At 32.2% G+C, this 23,614-nt stretch overlaps 1 protein-coding gene across 3 annotated transcripts in view; it reads right to left on the minus strand.

Moving 5' to 3' along the window:
- The window catches only part of Kif3C (Kinesin family member 3C), a 115,486-nt gene that overhangs the window by 23,838 nt on the left and 68,034 nt on the right, over positions 1 to 23,614 (minus strand). For all 3 annotated transcript variants that reach the window (XM_035352334.2, XM_035352333.2, XM_035352335.2), the window contains exons 11-14: positions 16,461 to 16,576; positions 13,658 to 13,767; positions 6,346 to 6,607; positions 680 to 798 (exon numbers count right to left, since the gene is read on the minus strand). In XM_035352334.2, coding sequence (XP_035208225.2) covers positions 680 to 798; positions 6,346 to 6,607; positions 13,658 to 13,767; positions 16,461 to 16,576 — 607 coding nt within the window. The remainder of the gene's footprint in view (positions 1 to 679; positions 799 to 6,345; positions 6,608 to 13,657; positions 13,768 to 16,460; positions 16,577 to 23,614) is intronic.

The raw sequence follows: 23,614 nt of genomic DNA on the forward strand, positions 1-23,614 counted from the left end.
CATTCCACACCAAATGGTGATTTTAAGAGAATGCAGTGGAACTAGGTAGATAACATGAGGGATTTGTTTGGTCCTAATCCTGCAGTTATGGGTGTTGACATTACCATTTAGGTAAAGCTAGCATTGATCTGTCCACAAAATACTCCATGGCCAATGTCCATCCACTGCCATCCGTGCAAGGAATTCCAAAGCGAAAGATTCTCTTGCAACATGATCGTTAAATTCACAAATTCTTAAACATATTTGATTTCGTATGGGTAGAACTGCTGTCCTTTATGGACAATTTTAAACGACCGAAAAATGTTACATGATTAAAAGCATTTTAAATCAGTATCTTCATGTTTTAGGGCTGAATTCAGGCTTCAAAAATCACAAATTAACAATCTGTAAGAAAATGATTTCCAGACTGCGCGCACTTTTGAATTTCATTAATCAGCCCAGTAGAACACGAAATATAGAATTGTCCCCTCTTTTTTTGTGCAGTGAAAAACTGCCAACATCCAGTGCTCTTGAAATCCAATGTTTTTGAAATACCTTCAAAGAATTCAAAAACGGCACTTGATATTTCAATGAAAATAAAGATGATTACTCTTTGAAATTTACATCAATATATTCCATACAAACATTTGTTATTAATACTATATTAGAATTAGCTAAGATAGCACCTGAAAATTCTCACCCTAAAAAATTTATCCTCAGATGAATCCTCAAAATATTCTTGAACACTAGATGCAGAATGATTATGCTTCTTCCTGTGGTCGGGTGAGACTGCTGCTGGTCGTCCTCCTACTTGAACACCTAAATTACAAAAGCAACCTTTCCTAAAACATGGTTTACTTGACAAAGATAGAATATATAAATGTTTTTAATTTAAATAATGGTTATCTTTTATGTCTTACATGATACAAAGCCTATCAGTAGCACTAATTGAGTGGAATTATTATTAGTAGCTTTACAAAAATTATACACATGTTTAATAGATCAGACTTATTTTGAAGTAAATTATTTTTGTGAAGACACAGTTTAGATAAACACTTGCCCCAGTATGCTATGACACTTTCTTGACCATTTTTTTCTCAGGATAAAACTGCATTGGCACTCTCACTGTTTGCATCTGTGTCCACAATAAATTGTTTATCCAGCAAAGACTACTTCAGGATAGTCGCAAATGTTAAAGCTTCCTTCAGTTTGTTAAATGCATCCTCACATTCTCAGGTCCACTAGAACTTTTGCTTGCTCTCTCTGTCAGCTTCTGAAGGGGGTCTTGCAATGGAACAAAAGTCCTTCACAAATCTCTTATAATAGGTACAAAGCCTTAGGAAACTTCTTTGCTGATAGACATTTTCAGGGAGTCTCCAATCTTCTACTTCTGACATTTTTCTGGTCTTTGGCAGAGATGACATATCCAAGGCAAGTCACTTCCTGTCTGAACAATTTTCATATGGGAGGAATTAATTTTAGATTTGATTCCTTCAATTTCTGAAATAGCTTCCTGATATTTCTAAATGTTCTTCAAAAGTCTTCCCAATGATGATGATGTCATAAAGGTGTGCCAGACAAGCTTCATAGGAAAGACCTCTCAAGACTAAACGTTGACAGCGCATTATATAACACAAACGGCATCATCTTGAACTGCCAAAGTACTTGTCTGGTATTAAAAGCTGTTTCTTGGTCTTCAGGATGTATATCCACTCTTTAAATCAAGCATCAAACACCACTTGCTTACAGAAAAAGTGTTCCGTATGTCGTCAATTCTAGGAAGTGGGTAACTGTCTTTCTTCGTAACCTCATTCAACTAGCAATAATCAATACCAAAACCAATTTAACTGTATTTCTTTGTGACCAAGACGATGGGAAAGGCCCAAGGACTTGTTGAAGGTTTAATAAGGACGCCTTCTTTTACATTCTTTAGACGTTTTTCTACCTCTCCCTGTTTAGCAATCAGTAGACATCTTGGATATTGCTTGATTGGTGGATGATCCCTGGTATCAAATTCTATGCTGTGCCAAACTGGCTTGATCTGTCAGAAGGTGAGCAAAAGAAAACATCATGAAATTCATTAACGACGTGTTTGGTAGCACTCCTCTCTTCCACTTCCGTGCACTCCGCAATAACCTCAATTAGAGTCTCTAAAGACACAGAGATTGGTATTATTGGGTCATTCAACACATCACTAGAATAAGCTATTTTTCTGTAACTATTTTGCCTTTCCTAATGATTTTTGCTTTATTACTGACATTGGCAACTCTCACTGGGATAACTGTCTTAGATAAGTTGATGAGTGTTAAGGCTACTAGTAATCCTCACAGGGTGTTAAAATTCTTAGGATATTCCATTATACAAGGTGCGGCAAAATGATAGGTACTATTTGGGATATCAATAAAAAGCAAACCACATAAAGGAAAAACTTTTTTTATTTCTTTTTGAAATTTACATGTCATGCCATTTAGGAATGTTATTTTTTTAAAATGATATCTTTTAAATGACGGCCATTAATGTTGATGCACTCTTGTAGGTTCTTACGGAAGTGCGTCATTACCTGATGGATCATTTCTTGGGGAATTGCAGCAATTTCTTGTCTTATGTCTACCTTTAATTCTTCTAAAGTCCACGGACGATGTGTAAAAACTCTTGATTTGAAGTAACCCCAAAGAAAAAAAGTCGCAAGGCAACAAATCAGACGAACGCGGCGGCCAGCCGAGATCACCCCGTAAAGACACCACTTTATTTGGGAACATTTTTTTAAGAAGATTAAGTGAATGACGCATGGTGTGCGATGTAGCACTATAATGCTGGAACCAAAGATGTTCTCGGTAATTATTGTTCAACTTGTTAATTTTTGGATGCAGGAAAATGTTAAGCATATCAAAATATCGATCTCCATTAAATGTTACTGTTATTCCATCTTCTTCAAAAAAGTAAGGACCTCACACACTGAACTCAGATACTGCACACCAGACGGTAACCTTTGGACTGTGAAGTGGTTGCTCATGAAGTTCCTGTGGATTATTTGCTGACCAATAATGGAAATTTTGTTTATTTACGGTACCCGATAGGTGAAAGTGAGCTTCATTGCTAGACATGAATACAGTGCCTCAGGGAATGTTTTGAAGAATATCATGGCATGAATTTGTATGGGTTTCAAAATCTCTTTCACTTAATTCTTGCTCTACCATCATTATGTACGAATGCATTTGGAGTGAGTTGTGTAAAATTTTTCGAACACTTCTATCAGAAATTCCCAAAGCAGCTGCATGCTTACGAGCTGAATGCTTTGGAGACTGTTGTACGGAAACTCTTACTGCATTCACATTTTCCAGTGTTCTTCCTGTTCTTGCTCGGCTAGTAGATTTTCGTTTAAGCACAGAACCTGTTTCTCTGAAGTGTAAAACTCACCAACAAATTGTTCTTCCATCCGGAACCACGCCATGGCGACCAACATCAAACTGATTATGGAAGGCATGCTGCGTCGCTATTACAAATTCCCCATTTCTAATAAACTCCTCAACAACGAAAGCACGATGCACTCCGCTACAAGCCATGTCGATAACCGACAATTGCATACTTTTGTCTAACTAATGCAACTGTGTGCACCCTATACTCGGTTTTACAAACCGAGCAACCACTATTTGAAATCCTCCCTACCTTTTTGCTGCACCCTATACTATACCTTGAATTAGTATATACAGAATTCCATTATACTAAACCTTGAATTTCTGTTTTGGATCATAGATTCAGGAAGTAAAAATTATGTTCTTGCTAGTATTAGACATTGTCTTGAGCTAGATCTGGTGGAGAGATTTCCCTCCTCCATGATTAATTCCAAATAAGATTATGTCTTTAGAGCCAAAATGCAGTTCATTATTTTTAAAGTCCAAGGGAAAATTGTATTTCCATACAAAGTCTAATCTGAGTATGCAAGGGTCTGTAATATTTGCTACATATGCCATGTGATGTCAGGTGGCCCTTCCAAATGGGATCTTAATTTTCCATTTTCCATTGATGTTGATTTTATCTCCGGACACAGTCTGCAAGGTTACGCAAGGCAGCATCCAAATGATTTTCCTTCAACTGTTGAGCCAGATCTTTTCAGATGATGTAACATTGGTTCCTGTATTGATGGCCAAATTGCAAGGAACCCCATTGCTATTTCCTATGATGAAATACCTGTTACTGCCACCAGTCTAGAAATACCTGTTACTGCAGAAATCTGAAGCATTTTGAAATGGGGATTCTCCATATCTGGCAACATTCACTCCACAAGATGGCCACTAATTTGTTTCTTGCGTCTTTGGTGGGAAGCACTCTAATTTTCTGTGCCTCCACTCTTATTTTCCATGCCAACACAGTCCCAACACTTCAGGGTTGGTTTCTTGTCACTCCTATTCCATCTCAAGGGCACTGACATGTCTTGTTAAACTGTCTACACGAGCAGTCACTTGATCCATTGGCTCCTGGACTTGAGCAGCTATGATTGGGTAGTGGTCTCTACGCATTGTTTATTGAGCTGCCTTGAATTTCACACCATACATAAGAGCTCTTTTTAAATCCTTTACATCTGCCATTTGCAGGGCTATCTGAATCTCAGGATCTCGGATGCCATCAACGAAGTACTGCAGGGACAGTTGCCACTTCCCTTGTTTCTGATGGACAATCCATGAAGGTGAGATGAAACTGACTTTCAATATCCATAACGAGCTCCATGGAGTGTTTCTATGGGCTTCTGTTGGTGAGATTTTAACTGCTACAGTCATTTAAACACTTCTCACCAAAGTCCTGCTTCAACATGCTGAACACAGTTTCCTGAAAACTTCTGGTTTTCACGCATAGTTTGGAGGATATCCAGAGGGTTTTCAGGCATAGTTTGAAGGATGTACCTGCTCTCAAATAAGTGGCTAAATGGCAGGCCTTAGCTTGGGAATACCATCCCTCTATTTCCGCTACTATGAAGAATTTTGTTTTATCTACTTGCCAGAAGGTCTTACTATCACATGTGGATAGATTTACAGAGGGGCGGGAGACTTATGATGGAATTTAAAGATGTTAAAATGGCGATCAGCTGTCATTAGGTTTTCTTTAAACTTTCAACCTTCTTGGCAACAGCAGAAGCAAACCCTGTCATATTTGTAGTTCAATATGTTGTTGGGCAGCACAAACTCTTCCTTGAATTTTCCAACTTTGTCTTCAACCACGTTTATTCTGCCTTCCGTAGCCTCAAATTTGTTTTCTCTATTATGGCAGTAATTTCTCTTTTCATCTCTTCTTGATCTGCTCCAATCTTTTCTTGGCCCCCCATTCATCTCTTCTTTATCAGCTCTTATATCTTCCTTAACATATTCTTGTTCGGCTTTCATCTCTTCTTTAATGGATACTTGTCCTGATTTTATCACTTCTTTGTATGCAGCAATGGCTGCCACTAGCTGTCTTAACTGCTCATCCATCACTTTTGTCAGTGGCATTTAATCCCGCTTCTGACACTAAAAACTGTTGCTTACATACGGGTTCATTATAGATTGAATGCACGCAGAACTGACGACAGCTTGATAAAATTTATTTTATCCAAAGAAACACTTCACAGTTCTGGAACTTTGCACAAAAATACTTGTACAATTCTTCACTATATCACAGAGTATAATCAGTAGTTACACTTCAAACTAGTAAGAACATTAAACATAACGTAATCAAAGTGCATCTAAAGAGTAGAGCTAACTTGGAGATATCTCAGTACTCCGAACTCACACTGAGCTAACAATTAGCGAGTGCAACTCAAATGATGCTCTCTTCGGTCTTATATAGTTTTCGCTTGGCCGATGAGATAGTTCTAATACTTTCTGCTTCTCCAAATTACTGGGAGGCATATGAAGGTAGAACACAGTTACAGCTACATAGAGGATGAATTACAGTTATTCAATTACAATACAAATTACAGTTATACAGGACATGGACCAAAATGTCCCTGAATAATTACCAGGCTTGGCAACTTTTGATGATTTCTTGCCATGTCTGGCGACAAAAATTAGTCGCCAAACCAGCTTGGTGATACCTTGCCAAATTAGCAAGATAGCCATTTACTCAATGTTAAATAGATTTGGCCCTGTATTTTTATTTTTCCAACAAAGCATCATCTCTCTAGGTTTTCACATTACATTATACAGAAAAATGCAACAATTTCACATATAATTACACTAAGTATAAAATTCGTAACAATATTGAAAGGGGAAAAGTATACATCATTTATAAAAGTCACTCTTAGCAGATAATTGCACAAAATTTTAGAAAGGAATTACAACAGTAATACTAATGATGAAAACTCATTTTAATAAAGCAATTTAAATACCATCTTACCTGGAGTAGGTAGTTTTGTTTTCTGTACAACAAGTTCCGGTATTCGCCATTTCTGATAATCCTCATCCCACTGACTTTCACTTTTAATTTTTTCAATATTTGAATAATTACAGTCCCTTCTTATACAAGGTTGGATTTTATCAAGAATTTGAGTTAAAAGTTTTATCTGTTGATCTTGTTTCCTAATGGTTTCAAGGTAATCTGTTCTTTCTGTTTCAAATTCCCGTTGCAAATCTTTAACTTCCTGATCTAAAGCTTGAATCTAGAATAGAAATGGTATATAAGAATACATAATGAGACGTCACTTCTCGAGAGCATATATTTAAGATTTCTGCTTCTTAGAAATATTCAGTACTTTGAGAGAAATATACCACACATATTCAATATTATCATTTAAATGCACTATTTAACATTTTTTTTTAACAAAATCAATCTGGTGACTATATTGAACCCTTTATTTAGCGTGGTTTCTCAGAAGCTACATGTGTTTCCATTGGTTCTTATTAAATACATAGACTCCAACCTTCAGCAAACCTTGTCAGTAGTCAACGCGCGAGCGACATTTTTACAACTTTGAAAATGTGCGCGTAGCGTATGTTTTAATTAACCATTCATTAATTTTAAATTAATAATTAATTGTAATCAATTTTATTACATTTAAAATCGATATACATATAAAACTGAATAATTAAAAATATACCTTGTAAATTATATGCACATTTAATTAGAAATTTTTTTTTAACTCCTCAAGCATTCACTAATAAAAAGTACTTCAAATCACTACTAATCATAGAAAAAATCAGAAGCTATAAATCATATCTTTATTCTGGATATGATTTCTACAGGGAAATAAAATTTAAATAACCAAGAATGATACATATAAGTATTAAACAAAATACACATAATTTATGAATGCAAAGATTTATATGTAGCATGCTTAGCAAGCTTAAGTTCTGATTTTGAGAATGTTTTTTTATAATACAGTTCTTCATTTGCCTGCATATTTATTTTTTCAATCAAAACTGCTTCAAGAGTTTTAAGACCTAAATTTGGTCGAAATTCCGTCCGATTTTTTTTAACAATAGAAAAAATTCTTTCGCAAGCTGCATTTGAATGAGGTATTATTAAGACAGCAAGCATTACAGAAGGCAATACTTTGTATTTAATACACCCATTCATATTTTTTAATTTGGCAATTTCTCCCCATGCTATATCAATACGCAAATCTACAATTTCTTTCAAATCATCTACTTGATACATGGAAAATTCAATTTCTACTTGATTAAGACATTTTTCATCAATAATGGATGGAAAAGTATTCATCAAGTAAAGAACAGATGAAAATGAGACTTCAGTTCTCAAGTTGATGTCAGCAACTTCAGCATGTTTTAGAAATGGATCACTCAGTGGAAATTTATCAATTATATATGAACATGCAGTTACAAAAAAAGCTCGCACAGAATTGAAAAATGATTTCACTTCACTTTCATTCAACTTGGTATTTTTTTAAATATAGTCTTGTTTCCACACCAATCACTAAATTTTCATTTTCTTTTTGTTTACTATACTTCTGAAATGGAATAGATGTTAGAGTAACATCTTCATTTTCTTTAGAAATTACTGATGGTTTTACGAATCTAACAAATAAATTCATTAAAAGTTCAAAAAGTTCTCTTCTCAATTTATGTATATAAGGAGCTTGTTGTTGCAAATTAATATTTACTGTTATAAACAAAGGCAAAGTATTTTTCAAAAATAACAAGTACAATTTGGTGGTCGGTGACTGTAAAATTTTTTTAATGTTTTGCAATCTCTTTCCTTCATTCTCACTGTTATCTGGTTTATCTCCAAAAAAATTTATCACAGCATCCCACTGTTCCAAAATCCTTGTTATAGATTCTAAAAGAGACAACCATCTCGTACTGCAATATTTCAAAATTTTATGAGATTTTGCATTCTGTCCCAAAATTTGTTGAGCAACTTTGAAGCTATGCTTCTGTTTCGAACTTTTCTCCAAGTAAAAATATATATCTATTATCAACATTTCAATTTCTGAGCCAATTAATTTTTCAGTAGCTTTTTTTGCAGCTATATGCAAGAGGTGGCACGGACAACCTCGGGTGATTATACTTGGTTGATGCATTTTGATAAATGATGCTACACCTTTAAACTTTCCAATCATATTACTAGCATTATCCGAAGAAAATGATAAGCAATTTTTCCATTCTAAACCTTTGTTTTTAAAGTTTTCATTTATACAATTAAAAATACCTTCTCTTGTATTATTCGTGCATTCTAAAATAGAAATCAATGAAGTAATTATCACTCCCTTTTCTTTACTGTAGTATGTTATAACCAATGGGTACAGTTTGTTATCATTGTTATCATTACTTCCATCAGTACTTAGAGAAAATGATGTACTGCACACTGATTTTATAATATCAGCAACAGTATTTTCTGCAAGCGTTTTCACAATAGCAGCAGTTTTGGTATGACCACAGCTAAATTTTTTTGCTATGGCAGAATCCGGAAACATTGCTTTGAAAAGCTCTTTGGAATGATCCGAAACAGAAAGCAGTAGATTATGTTCAACTAAAAAACGAACAAAATAGCATTCGGCTTTTATAGGATCTGTTTCATCATCTTTTATTAAGAAATTTGTTATTTCTTTAGATTTTACGGTGCCAAGTTCTATATGCTTTTGAGAAAACACATGCCGTTTACAGTCATCTTTTCCGCCATGAACAACTGAGAAGTCTTTGTTGCATACACTGCAGTGTGCGTGATTCACAGAAATTTCGGACGCTTTAATGCATGGAAATTCTGAAGAATATGAATCTTTAAACTTCTGCTTTGATAATTTTGGCTTCTTCGTTCGAGGCAGCATTATGATTAAAAATCTTTCACTTGATTCACAGTTCACAAGACACACACTAAGCTCTCGCCGTAAACTACACAATGCAGCTGAATGCAGCCTAAACATGCATCAGCGAGGAACCTGGGAGACAGACAATTGGGTGGAACTATTGATAAGTCGTTAACGGTTGGAGTTACTGATCTACGATTGGCTAATTCTTCAAAACTAGGAACGCACTCAACACGTGATATATGATAACACGAGTATTCAGTCAATCATCGGATGAATTAGTTGGTTCCGTTTTGCGTACTGGTTCTCCTGCTCTTGTTTCTGTAAAATCCGTAGTTTTTTCCATATTGATTCCACTGATTTTATAATATACACTGATTTTATAATATCGGATTATGGATCATCAGTTTAAATCTCGTAAGATGGCATGCAGAAATTCTAAAATTAAAAATATGAAACCGTAATTTATGAAATAAAGAACAATTATGATCTAAAGGGTATCAAAATTTGCAAAAAGAAAAAGCTTAATATTTATTTGTTTACTTTATTAAACATTTCTTTCAATGTAAGTTGTTTTAAGTTTTGCTTCGTTTCATGTGATAATACTTTCTCTTTAATTCTATTAAACAGACATAATTTCTTGTTCAGTTACAAAGTTCCGCTGTTCAAGTCCTATAATTGCTGTGTCAAGAACACCGACTAATTTGTCAATCGAAATTTTTTCGTTTTCAACAACCTCTGTTACTTTTCTTCGCTATCGGAAGCGAATTATAATGATGAGGAACTTGTTTTAAATCATATCAAAGACGGAGCATATCGAGATGAAATACTACATTTGGTAAGGAATTATAAGCCAAATAAAAACATCTGCCCAAGATAAGGATAGTGCTGACAAATCAACTTCCAATTCATTACGCGCGGCGTTCCCCCCGCCGAGCAGCGTGAAATTGATAAACAGATTTCGGATTTCAAAACATACTTTCGCTTTAGATCTTTTACATGTTAAATATATATCGGAAATTCTATTTGATATAATCGAAAGTTTAAGCTTACTTTTATAAAATTGCTCTTACAGTCTGCAAAAAATAATAAGCCGGATCCAATTCGAAAATTAAGGAACAACGCAATCATCAACATTAACTGAAATAGATAATTTTAGCTTATACGTCCATTATACATAAAACGCGCACGCGAAAACGTATTCTGCACTTGCGCACACTCATATGCGCAGTCGTAAAAGGTCTTACGCGCACACGTAAACGCCTATGCGCATGTGTCAATGCGGCGCATGCGCAGAAAGCTTTTAGTTTTGAGGTCCGGATTATAGATCATTCCGAATTATGGGTGTCCGAATTAACGACTTTTGACTGTATTTGATAAATTTATGCTTATACAGTACAAAGTCCGTGTCCGGACTCGTTGGGACTTCGGCAATTTCGGATTAGGGTTTTTTCTGGATTATAGATCATCAATTTAAATCTGGTAAGATGGCATGCAGAAATTATACAATTAAAAATATGAAACCGTAATTTATGAAATAAAGAGCAGTTATGATCTAAAGGGTATCAAAATTTACAAAATAAAAGTTTAATATTTATTTGTTTACTTTAGTAAACATTTCTATCAATGTAAGTTGCTTGGCTTTTTGTGCTAATACTTTCTCTTTAATTCTATAAACAGACATAATTTCTTGTTCAGTTACAAAGTTCCACTGTTCAAGTCCTGTAATTGCTGCATCAAGTATACCGACTAACTTGTCAATCGAAATTCTTTCGTTTTCAATAACGTTCTCTGTTACTTTCTTCACTATCAGAAGCGCGTAGGCGTAAACGCTTTACTAGCTTTATGCGCATGCGTAGCGGACGTGTGCACCAAACATGCGTGCATAAACGCTTCACGTACATGCGTAAGTTTGTGGCTTTGAGGTCCAGATTATAGATCATTCCGGATAATGGACATCCGGATTATGGACTTTGTACTGTATTTTTAAACCAAAAGTGCATAGACTATACTGTAAATGTTTGTTAAATACAATTTGTTTGTTACAAACTTGAAGAACGTATTATTCAGCCTTTACATATATGTAAACTACATGCTTCTTTAAATAACAGTTTGTGAATAATGCAAAAAAGAAATTCTTTCATTCTAACTTAAAAAAATAGAAGTTACTATTATACAGATATTTATTAACCCCTTGGGTACGGATTTATTTGAGAAAATATTTGCATGTGGAACGGATATAATTTTTGGTTGCTTGGAGTAGTATGTAAAAGCAGTACATTTTACATAAGAATTTATTTATTTCTAAAATATTGGTGACATATGTAGTATTAAGATGTCTTAAAGTAATTAGAATTGCAAAACAAAAATAAATTAATAGCAACAAAATAAAACTAAATGAAATAAATTCAAGCTATAACAAAAAACCAGTTACTAATAATTATGCAGAGTATGATATTTTTCAAAGCAAGTAGGTAAATGCAGTGCTACTTTGCATTGTTTGCACTGCCACATAGTCTCTTTCCTAATATTATGCTTATAACAAACACAGCACCTTTTTCTAGGGTGTTGCTTGGACTTAGTTGACGGAATGTTCTCAGGAAAGCGTGCCCAATTTTTCGCTGCCAAACGAAATGGTGTATCACTACTTGATGGACGTCCGCGATGTTTATAATTTGGCAATGACAATTGCTCCAGCAATTCTTCGGCAGTAGCTAAACGAAAGGAAGTAATTCCTGCCTTGGTTGTGCAGTTGATTTTAGAATATAAAACATGAGCATTATAAAAGGCCAAATGTATTAGATAAAAAAACATTTTCTTATAACTCTTTACACATTTTCTCATAACTGGTAAGCATGCTAGCAATTGGTCTTGTTTATCAACACCTCCCATACCTTTATTATACTAAAGCACAGATGCCGGTTTTATAATATTTTCGCTATCGTCACCTTCATTTTTTCTTCTCTTGCTTATGTTTATCAAATCAGCATTTAAATGTTTCGTGCTAAGTATGTGAATCATCTGCTCCTAGGGAAAACAAGTGAATGACGTCTCTCAGATGTCAAATGTACCCAAGAGTTTAAGTTTTGGTTTGACGTCTTAGACACGTCATCCGCTCCTAGGGGGGAAAAGTTAATGACGTATCTCAGACGTCAAATGTACCCAAGGGGTTAATGAAAGTATTGCGGTTTATTCCTTTGAATATAGAAGTACCTGCTGTTTAAGAGTAGGTTAGCTTTACTTTTCTTTTATATTTTTTGCTCGAGTAGCTGTATGTCTTATATAGCTAAAAATTCCTGCTATTTTTCATCTAGACTTTTAAATTTAAATTTTAAATTATATTTTGTTAAAAATATTTAAAAGATACCATAAAAATTGTGTATTAAGAGCATTTAAAAAATGATAAAAGTCTCACACGGCAATTCTAAAATCAAATTTAACCTAGCAGCAAGCGTGTATGCGCAAAATTTACGATAAATTCAGTTTTTAATGCACATTTTTCGCATATCGAAAAGAGTCTGAATGTCATTTCTATTCCTCCTTTCTACCCTTCCCCACATCATGGAATGTGCCAACAGGAAGTAATTTGACTTTTTTTTTTTACTCGGCATTTGTGCTACATGGCAGCTTTTTCGTAGAACTTACAACACGCGCATAGTTGTGGATGAAAATTCGGAAAATATTTTTTTCTCAAACATTTTGTCATTTTGTGTTATTAATTGCCATGTATTATTTTAATATGAATACATTTGGCTCTGTAAATTTTATATCAGTTTTCATGGCAAAAACAATATGTGCAACCAGCTGATTTTGCTCGCATTCTTCAAGAATTATCTGATGAAGAAAAGGAAACCTTCGGATTTCCTGGTCTTTCTTGAACAATAGCAATTTCCATTCCTTATTTTCTTTAATTTCTATTTTTTAGAAATAAATAATAATAAGCAGATGCTTGAATGTGTAAAAAAAAGTTAGTTTAAAGTGTGTTTTTGTAACAAGTAAGAAGTAAATTTCCTTGCAGAAGTAAGTAATGCTAAACTTACTTTTTTTCCTACCAAAGAGTTTTCCTTTTTTATTTGTCTATACTTGCCTTTGATAAATATTAAAATTAGCTTCGATTTTAAAATATAATTATTAAATAATAAATTAAATATGTTCTATAATGAAATACATCATTGCATTTCCATCTCACTAATAATAAGAACTTAAGAAAAAATTACTTATATTTGAATGTGATATCATTTGTATTTTGCAATAATAAGATTAATATTTTATTTCTTAACAAATTTATTATCAATATTCACTCATTTCTGTCGTTTTTCGTGCCAAAAATGGTAAAATAACGGATGTCGTAAAAAATGAGGCGCATGCTTGCTGGAAGGTTAAGACAGAAACTGATAAACATACATGCACAGACATTAGAAACTGATACAGGTACTGAATACATACTTTTTTCTTTGCCTTTTTAAGCAACTGTGTTTTTGCTCTCAGTTCTTCATGGATATCATCATACACCTTTAACATTGCTCGATCATCTTCATCAACCTTAGATAGTGCTTCTATAAATTCAAAATGCATATATATAATTATGAGTATGCGTCATGAATAAAATTATATAATTAAGTGTACATGCACCTTTAGATTATTAAGGCTACATATTGGGGGAGGGGAGGAATCCAGCTATAGAATATCAGAGGCATAATGAAGTTATGGTCAAGATTTTTCACATGAAGTTACTAAGAAATTTGGCATTTCAAAACTAAATCCTAGTCCAGCTGGAAGCTTGAATCTAACACATATACTGAAGGCAGTACACAGTTTTATAGAGTAAAGTTTATCATGCAGTTTTTCACAATTATAGAGACATTCAGAATTCAATAATCTCAAAATCGCTGTCTTGCATTGCATCATCATTTCAGAGATTTCAAACCATATTCTAATTTTGTAATAATTTGAATGCAAAATTCTGTGATATCCCAATAAATATGCTAATCAAATTACAAAGTTAATATGCTGCAGAATAATAGTATAAGCAGATGCTTGAATGTGTGTAAAAGAACTACAATTCAAAACAAAAATGCATTTTGACAGAGTTAGGAATGATTTTTTTTAGAATACATAAGCTTTAAGATTGTTTACAGATACAGCATCCATCTTATTTAAAAGTTCAGCATTACTCTTGAAGACATTAATGAATTCTGGTATAGAAATTAAAGTCGCATGTAATATCACAAATAATTTGACATTTAACTTGATATAAATTAAAAATATTGCATTAAACTATTAGTAAAAGTAAATTATTGTCATCATTTGCCCTTCTTCAATTTATATATACTTTATGCAATGTAATTAAATAAAGCAACATTGTAAAAATCATGTGTGTAACAGTTTTTGCTTGGAAGTTTCACTCATTTTACTTAACAAGCCTACCTCCACTACTGAAAGATAAACTCTTCAAAGAATTTTTATTGTTTTTATTTATTTCTTTGAAATAAACAGCAGTAAAGTTGAAAATGCTTGCAACAATTTTTTAAAGAAAGTTTTGATTTATTCAAATATAACTGCATATGATTCTTGAAAAACGCTAGTCTAAATCAGACATGAAAAATTCTTCCTATTAGTGCAGATGCTAAAACAATTGTACATATATTTGGCTTGAAATACTCCTTTTATCACCTTATTCCTAATGTCAGTCAATAGAAATATAAAACTGCATGGCATTATTAAATAACACCCTGCATTAATACTTTAGAGAAAATTTGAAAATATGTGTTTTTTGGTCAATTAACACCAAAATTTTATTTTACATCAGGGAAAATAATTTATTACAGCCACTGAAGTAAAGCAATTCATATTACATTACATAACTTTCTAAGCTTAATACTGGAATTTTTTTAATTTTTTTAGAAAATATCACACTAAAGAACGTTCAGTGCCCCAAAACGTCAACAGAATTTCAAACTTATCTCACTTTCATAAACATTAACCTCATTAACCAAACTTTATTATACTTTTATTAACTAAACAATTAGCATTTATTTTCTATACATGTTTTCATTATTTAAGACTTCCTAATTTGGCAATTAATTTTAAATAAAGTGAAATTTTGATACAGCAGAAGTTTGGCTGATGCAAAATAACACGGATAATTAAAAATGATACTTCTGAACAGAGATATTGTGCATCATTAACTTATCCACAAGAATAAATGCTCCACTGATGAAAAGTTAATAAATCATATGAAATTTAACTCTTATACTTAATACACTTAACAAAAATAACACATTCTTTTCCAAAAATTAGTCTCATATTTAAATTCATTAAAAACTTTATAATGAAAAGAAATATTTTGATGAAATTATGAACAAAGATGATGCATAGCTTATAAGACTTCATGATTGCAAATCAGATAATCGTGATGAACATGAATTGTGAGGCAGGAACCTTTACAGAATCAACTTCTCTGGCTCCTAACAATGTTCTTTCTCATTTGGACAACTATCTCCTCCCTTATCTTTGGCTAGACACTTCACAATAAATCTGCAACACTTCTTGTGTACAGAAACTTTGCATATTTCTTTTCGATACTTTTTATTATCTAAAACAATTTTTTGATACATACTGCTGAACTTTTGATATACCCAATGCATGCCTTTAATTCTTGCATATCCTAATCTGCTTTGCACCTTCTCATGAGTGATCATCAACTTAGTGTGTGTGTGTGTGATTATGGCAAAGCCTCGAGGGCTATCTGCCTAAGGGGAGGAATGCCTTCGTAGAGGACTTTCTAAAGAGAACTGGCTCGTATACACGTTACACATGGGGAAAACCACGAAAACGCCCATACAGCCAGCCCGTTCACGGGATTTGAACATCGGACTGAACTACCAGTGCTCAGCGACTTTACCGCTCGGCTGCTGGTGGGCCCCGATCATCAACTTAGAATAATACGATTGCTCATAGTCAGGTGATCCTCTCATTATACAGTACTGTCATGTGAAATTTTAAAGACTAGTGTGAAGTATAAACTTTATTTCATTGAAATGTTCACAACAAAGTTACAGTGAATTTTTACATGACTTTGAAAAACACTGTAATACCACATCTCATATGGTTATAATTATTTAAAGCTAGAAACATGATTAATTTAATAGCAAATATTAGTTAACTTATTAGTATAGCAAAGTGCTAATATACTTATAAAAATATTATTCAAAAATTGATTTTGTTTAAAAATATTAATATTACACACCTGCAATTGACTTAGTCCTTTTCTCAGCTACTTTTTTCCGTTTTGCTCTTTTTTCCTTCAATTCTCTGTCATGTGCTTTTTCACCACCAACCATCTGTTCCTCTAGTTCCTGCAACCTGTAAAACAAATACTTTAGCTTTTGCTAAGCTTAATGATTATGATGGGTACAAAACTGTTTTATACAGAATTTTAAGATATCAAAATATTTAAAAGAAATACCATACAGCCTGGAAAAATAACCATCCAAATTTAGTGGTTGTATATAAAAAATTTTTTAAATAAAATATATATTGAAAAAATAAAATAATAAAAATTTAACTTAAAATGTATCCTAATGTGAAATAGCTGTAAAATGTACATCTAAACTAATTAAATTTAAAAATGAAGACTAAATTTAGTCTGAAAATAGTAAGTCAACAGCCCTCTTTCATTTTGTTTTTGCATTTGTTATGAGTTAATATGAATTTCATTCAGTTTTAATGTAGATGCAGCAGGTGCTATCTGTGAAAAATATGTGTAGTATTGTGTACCAAATGTGTGATGAGATGATGCTGAAGCTTATTTTGTAGCAACACCTTGTAGCTCATTCTGTTGAGTTTTTTTAGTGTGTTCTGAGATGCCACCGAGAGATGTGAATTATTCAGTTCTCTGAATAAAAAATAAAATAGTGAACCATCCCAGGATGGTTTTCTTGTGTATGAAGTGTTTTTTAAATTTTTTAAGTATGAATTTAACTACCGATGGGCCCACTGCTGGTCCAGGAACTGCCAGAATTACTGGTACAGTGAAAGAGAGTGTGCCAAATTTGATACACTACGAGCCAAATTCGATGCAGTGAGATAATGTGCATCGAATGCAGAAGTCTTGCATCATCATTAAGAAGACTTCTACATTACGTTTAATTAGAAAATATGTGACCTCAATTGCAATTATTGTATTATTGTAAAAGTAGTTTCACAATGTTTAAAAGTGCTAAAGGAAAATTTTCAGTGTCTTGCTGTTGAACTGAATTTAGGCATTTCAGAAGTGAGAACTATATCAGATTTAACTGATAACTAAGATACAATTAAAAACAGTGAAAGATATAAAAATGACCTACATGAGTTGTAGGTAAAGCAAATAATATTATTGACAAAAGAAAAGGTGACAAAAGAAAATTCCTTGAACTCGAGAAATTAAAAACAGAACGAGCAAAATAGGAACTAGAGCTCGTGAAGTAGAGAGCAGACTCAAAGAGTGAAATTCTCATGGAATATGAGAAAAGAGAAAGTATAGAATCTCTGGACTCTCCCAGTAAAAGTATAAGAATGCTAAGAATTAAAATTCCAACAACACTGGAAGGATGAGGTTATTTCTTTTCATCTTTAGAAAGGGTGTTCATTTCTAAAAATGTTCCAGAGAAGTTTAAACTGGTAATTCTTCTACATTTGTCAAGAGGAAAAAAAAACACTAATATTATTACATACATTAAAAATGATAAACTGAGAGATTATAAAGTAGCAGTATAATAGGATTTGAGTCTTCCACCAAATCGTTTTAGAGAATTTTAGGAAGATGAAACGAATGACGAACGAAACTTATGTGCAATTCGCATCTAGATTAACAATGAGTTGGGATTATTATTTGAAATTGAGAAATGTAACCAACTTCAAAACACTAAAACAATTAGTAGTACCTGATAAAAATATGTCAAACATGTGATAAAGAGGTAATGTGCTCTATAATTATAAGGCAAGCAAATTCCTGATTCAAACCCGTAGAATTGGCGAAGAAGATAGATTTATACTATACACTAAAGGGAAAACCTGTAGTTGATAATTCTAGGTTGAGTAATAAAACTAGTTATCTCAGAAATGTGTCAAAGTTTTTCTAACTGACATAAAAAATTCTGCGATGAAATTCATCTTTTGTATAAATTCCCTATTTATAAAAATATAGCAGCAAATGATATGAATTCAGTCAAATCTAAACATCTGTGTTTCAACTGTTTAGATCATAAAATGATTGTTTTCAAAAAATAAATTTTCTTGCAATATTGGTAAGAAGAAACATCAGGTGACTCTTCATTTCTCTCTCAAACAAAAAATAAATAAAGAGATGGTTTGGAAGGAGATGAGTGATAAAAATAAAAACATTCAATCACTTTGGACACATCAGCTCCATGGATTTAGTCTTTGCAAGCTAAAGCTAACATTGATCAAAATTTATTTTTAACAACATGCAATCTTGAGAATGAATTCAAACCCATCTTACTCAGCACTTTTGTTTGTTTGATTAAAGATATATCAGATAACTTTTCTGAAGTTAGAGGTTTGTTAGATGAGTGCACCAATTCAAATTTTGTGAGCAAAAGGTCAACAGATTTACTTTAGTTAAAAGAGGAAAAGACTATCACTTCTGTATCAGAAATAAGCAATTTGTCTTTGAATATAAAATCTAGAGTCAGTACAACTACTCTAAATAGAGATATGAGCTTTGATTTAAGTCTAAACTTTTAGTGGTTCCTAAAATTACAGAACATACTCCCTCTAAGTCTCTTGAGATAAATGTTTTCATCTTTAGATAGCATCAATTTAGCTGCTGATAATTTTTTTTTTTTTTTTTAGTCTGGTCAAAACAAATTTCATGTAGGTGCAGAACATCTTTATGAGATTTTAAAACCAAACCAAATTTCCCTTCAGGATTCAAATTTAAGATGACAAAACAACATTTTTGGCTATGTTGTAAATAGCAGTCTTCCTGCTAAAGGGAAAATAACCTACATTGTAGGTTTATTAGAGACAATTTAGAGTTAGAAAGAGCAGTAAAGAAATTTGGGGAAATCGAAAACATAGAAAATAAGTCTGAGATTTCGAAGACTAAAGAAGCAGAAATTTGTGAAAAGCATTTTCTCAAAAACTATTCTAAGACTGAAACCAAAAAATATGTAGTAAAGGTGCTATTAAAAGAAGACCTGCCATGTCTTGTTGAATCTTTAAAAAAAAAAAAAAAAAAAAATTCTTATTATCTGTGGAACCGCCTAGGTACAGAGGCCAAATTTTGTGAATTTTATAAGACCTTTATGCAAGAGTATTTAAGTATGGGTCATATGGAAGAAGTAATAGAATTTGAACAACTAGATGTAAAATATTATATTCTGCATCATTGTGTGCTGCATCCTGAATCAACTAGTACACCCTTGAGTGTTGTATTTAATGCAAGTGCATTAACTTCTACAGGAAAATCATTAAATTGTTTATAGTTTAATGGAGATGAAATTTAGGATGATTTACTGGCATTATGCTGAGATTTAGAAAACATCAGTTTGCCTTTGCAACAGAAATAAAAAAATCTGATGTGTACACCACAAGACTTCCTTGTACGGAAAATTAAATTATACCATTTTTTCCTGTATTTCATTTACACTTATTTCCTTGAATTTCATTAGAGATATATTTATAATTCAATTAATTCAGTTCTTACCTTGTGGCAAGGCAAAAATACATAAAAACTCAAAATATCTATATTAAAACTTGAAAGATATAAAAAAACATAAAACAGCAAATACAGTTAAAACAATTATTTTTACAATTAAAATTACAGTTTCTACACAAAAACAAGCAATTCAGCCAGTGGCCAAGAAGGCAGATTTTTCAGCATACAAAACTGAAGGTTTACTTGGCAAAAAGACACTAACGGCGTAGATACTGACTTAATTTCTTGCGGATGCTATGCTAAGTCAATATATGAGATAATTTAATAACTTAAATGATAATTCCAGAATGGATTAAGCATAATTTAATTCACAATAATAAAAGAAGGAGTTACTTTATTGTTGTGAAGCGTAGTTCCTCTAGATTGGCAATAAATCCACTATTCTGTTAAGTTACAAATGTAAACAAATTAGGCTTAGTCGCACTTAAACAACTTTTAACTGTTGTTTAAATTGTTGATAATTCTACAACTATAACATGCAGGTTAACTAAAGGCATTAAAACCTTACTGGAAGATAAGAACAATATAATTCAATAATTTTTAAAGGAAAAAATGCATAATTTAAAACATATAAAATAAAGAAACTGAGCTCACTGAGCCGAAACAGAGTAGATATATGTATACATATATCAAGGTCAAGATAACATTATTCAAATTTTGACACTTAAAAGTGACACCTACAAAAGGCCCAATGACAAAGGTTGTACTTTCGTCTTTTGTTAATGAGAAACTTTCAGCTACTTAATACTTTATTTGTAGTTAATTATCAAGTTTTGAGTATAGCTGTATCATAGTATAATCATCATTATTATTATTGTTTAGTGTTGTGTTTGTAATTGATACAACTCAGTGTTATGGCATTGTATTTGATATAACTTGTGTTTGCAAATTTATAATTGAATATTTGTAACATTCAAGGCCTGGTGGTATGCTGATGACAGAGGTGATATCTGTGAAAAAATTTATAATATTTCTTGGTTTCTAATTGTGCCACGAAATGACGATGATGCTTATTTTGTAGCACTACCTCACAGCTAACTCTGCTGAGTTTTTTTAGTGTGTTCTGAGAGACCACTGAGAAATGTGAATTATTCAGCTCTCAGAATAACAAATAAATTAGTGATACATTCCATAGTGGTATTCTCTGTGAAGTGTTTTTTATTTTTTAAATATGAGTTTAACTGAACTATTGATGGGCCCAGTTTACATAATATGAAACAAAAATGACACTCATTAAGCTTAAAAATCCTTTCTTATATTTAAGAAACTAAAACAGGTTGGGTGAACTAGTGGGATGCATGATTTTTCACAAACACTAGTAGAAACATTGTTCTCTAGCTTTGGAAAAATCCTTTGTAAGTTGATTTAGGAGTAATATTTAAATTATTAATTACTTAAATATATGCAATGAATAGTGATACTCTTTTGATAACATTAACTATTAAAGCCAAAGAGCAAATTTTAAAAATTATTATTTATGTTGTTGAAAGTTTTCTGAATTTTTTTAAACTTAAATCTGCATTACATTTCAAGTTCCTTATTTGCTTTCTCAGGATTAAAAAATTCCATTTGAAACACTTATACAATATAAAACATTGCATTTGAAAGAAACATTACACTGTGGAAATATCTTACAAATATTCACAGAGTAGCTGGGGAAAAAAGTCAAAGATATGAAGAAAATTAAAGAAGTCAGAAGACACTCAGAAGATTCATGAAAAAATTCTGAACAACATCAAATTATTCGGAGTAATTTAAAAGAATGCAAGAAATGAGCATGCATATTTAGGATCTATTCTACAGAAAATACATAAATAAATAATGTTAGATTCCATGGAAAAAAAATAATGGACTATAAATGCAAATAGATGACTTAAGCTCCCTAAGGAAAGACACAGCTGTGGAAAGATTAGTATATGAACTGGATAATATGCACATTAAAATAAAGAATATTTTTAAAGAAAGAGTAGAACACCAAAGGTTTATGAATCAAAGAGTGTTTTTAATGACAATGAATGAGGACTTTTTTGCCGAGCAACACTTAACAAAACTTTGGCAAAAGTTGGTACCAGGAAAAAAATGTTAAAGTAAAGCCAACTATCTTAGTTTATTGCTACAGTACAGTGCAGAAAAACAAACATCACTTGCTACTGGGGGAAACATTCTCTTTCTAAATATGGATCTTAAACTGTGTTTGCTTTCAATAATATACCAAAGTAAAAACATACATTACAGTGATTAATTTGACAGAATGGATGGGCCAAATAATCAATAAATAAAGAAGTTTCTTTTTTTAATCTGAAAGGTTCTGGATTTTAACGATTGCCTAAAAGGGGGCTTGTTAAGGTTTTTTACGCTCTCGCTGTACTCACAATCTACCATGCTGTTATGCTCACTTCCACTTTTTTTCTCTTTAGCTTAATTGTTAAGCATCATTTTCTTTGCACTTATGGCATATACAATTCAACAGCGAAATTACAAACAATTTTAAAAGCTGTATGTGTTTATAATTTCCAACGTAGTATTAAAATTGGCATATATTTTTCCACTTTTTCCCCAGTGTTTTCTCAGTTCATCATAGCAATGTTCAGGTTTTTACTATTTTGGCTTTACAAAACCTTTTTTCTTTTTTATAAAGATTTTTATTATTTTTATTAAAGATTTTTATTATGTTTTGTGTGTTTACTTTATTTGTTAAATATCATGTTTTGGGCATTTATGACACATAAAATTCGATTCAACAGCAAAATCACAAAATATTTAAAAACAGCATATCTTTATCATTTTCACATGATGGAGATATAAATGTTTTTTCTGTACAGAGTTGCCACTGCTCGCTTTGAAATCATTGAGCTTGTTAATAAAAAATTCATTAAGGTTTACAAAATATAAAGTAGATAATAAAATAAATTCAAAAATTCAGGGTTTCAGATGCAAGTGTTTTTTTACAATGTCAGAAACATGCATACATTCATGCAGATTCTTCATTATTTAATTTCTTTAAATATAATACAGAGTGATAACATTTGGTGGCAACAATTTTGAAAGTGATACACCATTTATAGTGATTCAACACAAAATGTCATTTCGAGACTAATATCCCTTTTGGTCTAAAAACATAAGGAGGGAAACAGCATCTTATATACAGGGTGTATATAATTAAAGAACTCTAATTCAAAGCTACCTAAAAGCAAAACCAGTGATCAGAAAATTGTGAAATTTTGTGGTACATTTAATGAAGGGATGAGAATTTCTTTCAGCGAAAAAAAATTAGTTACAAATAACATCACCGCAGGGCATTTTACTTTGAAAATCTGTAATAAAAATGCAAATCTTTGTCAACGTCATGCAGCAGCTGTTATAAAACCTAGAAACATTCACAAAGACTTTGTTTTCAATGTGCATGTTGTTCACAATGACAATAAGTTTATGAAATCGCACTTTGTTAGTAAAATTTTTCTACCAAAACAATAATTTCAGAGTAGTTGCTTTATGGAAATTTCAGACTTTGAAGGGGATTTTAAGAGGTTCAATGAATGTTAAAAACCTTCGAAAAAATGATAATAAAATTTGAAGAAACAGAATCGATTTCTGTTCATCCTGGAAGAGGAAGAAAACCTGTGTCTGCAGAAGAAGAACAGAAGGTTGCATTTCAGGTCATAGAGGACACAGCTTCAAAC

The sequence above is a fragment of the Stegodyphus dumicola genome, chromosome 9, assembly GCF_044657685.1.
Source record: "Stegodyphus dumicola isolate Sdum_Otavi_A_Nest chromosome 9, ASM4465768v1".
Classification (NCBI taxonomy): domain Eukaryota; kingdom Metazoa; phylum Arthropoda; class Arachnida; order Araneae; family Eresidae; genus Stegodyphus; species Stegodyphus dumicola.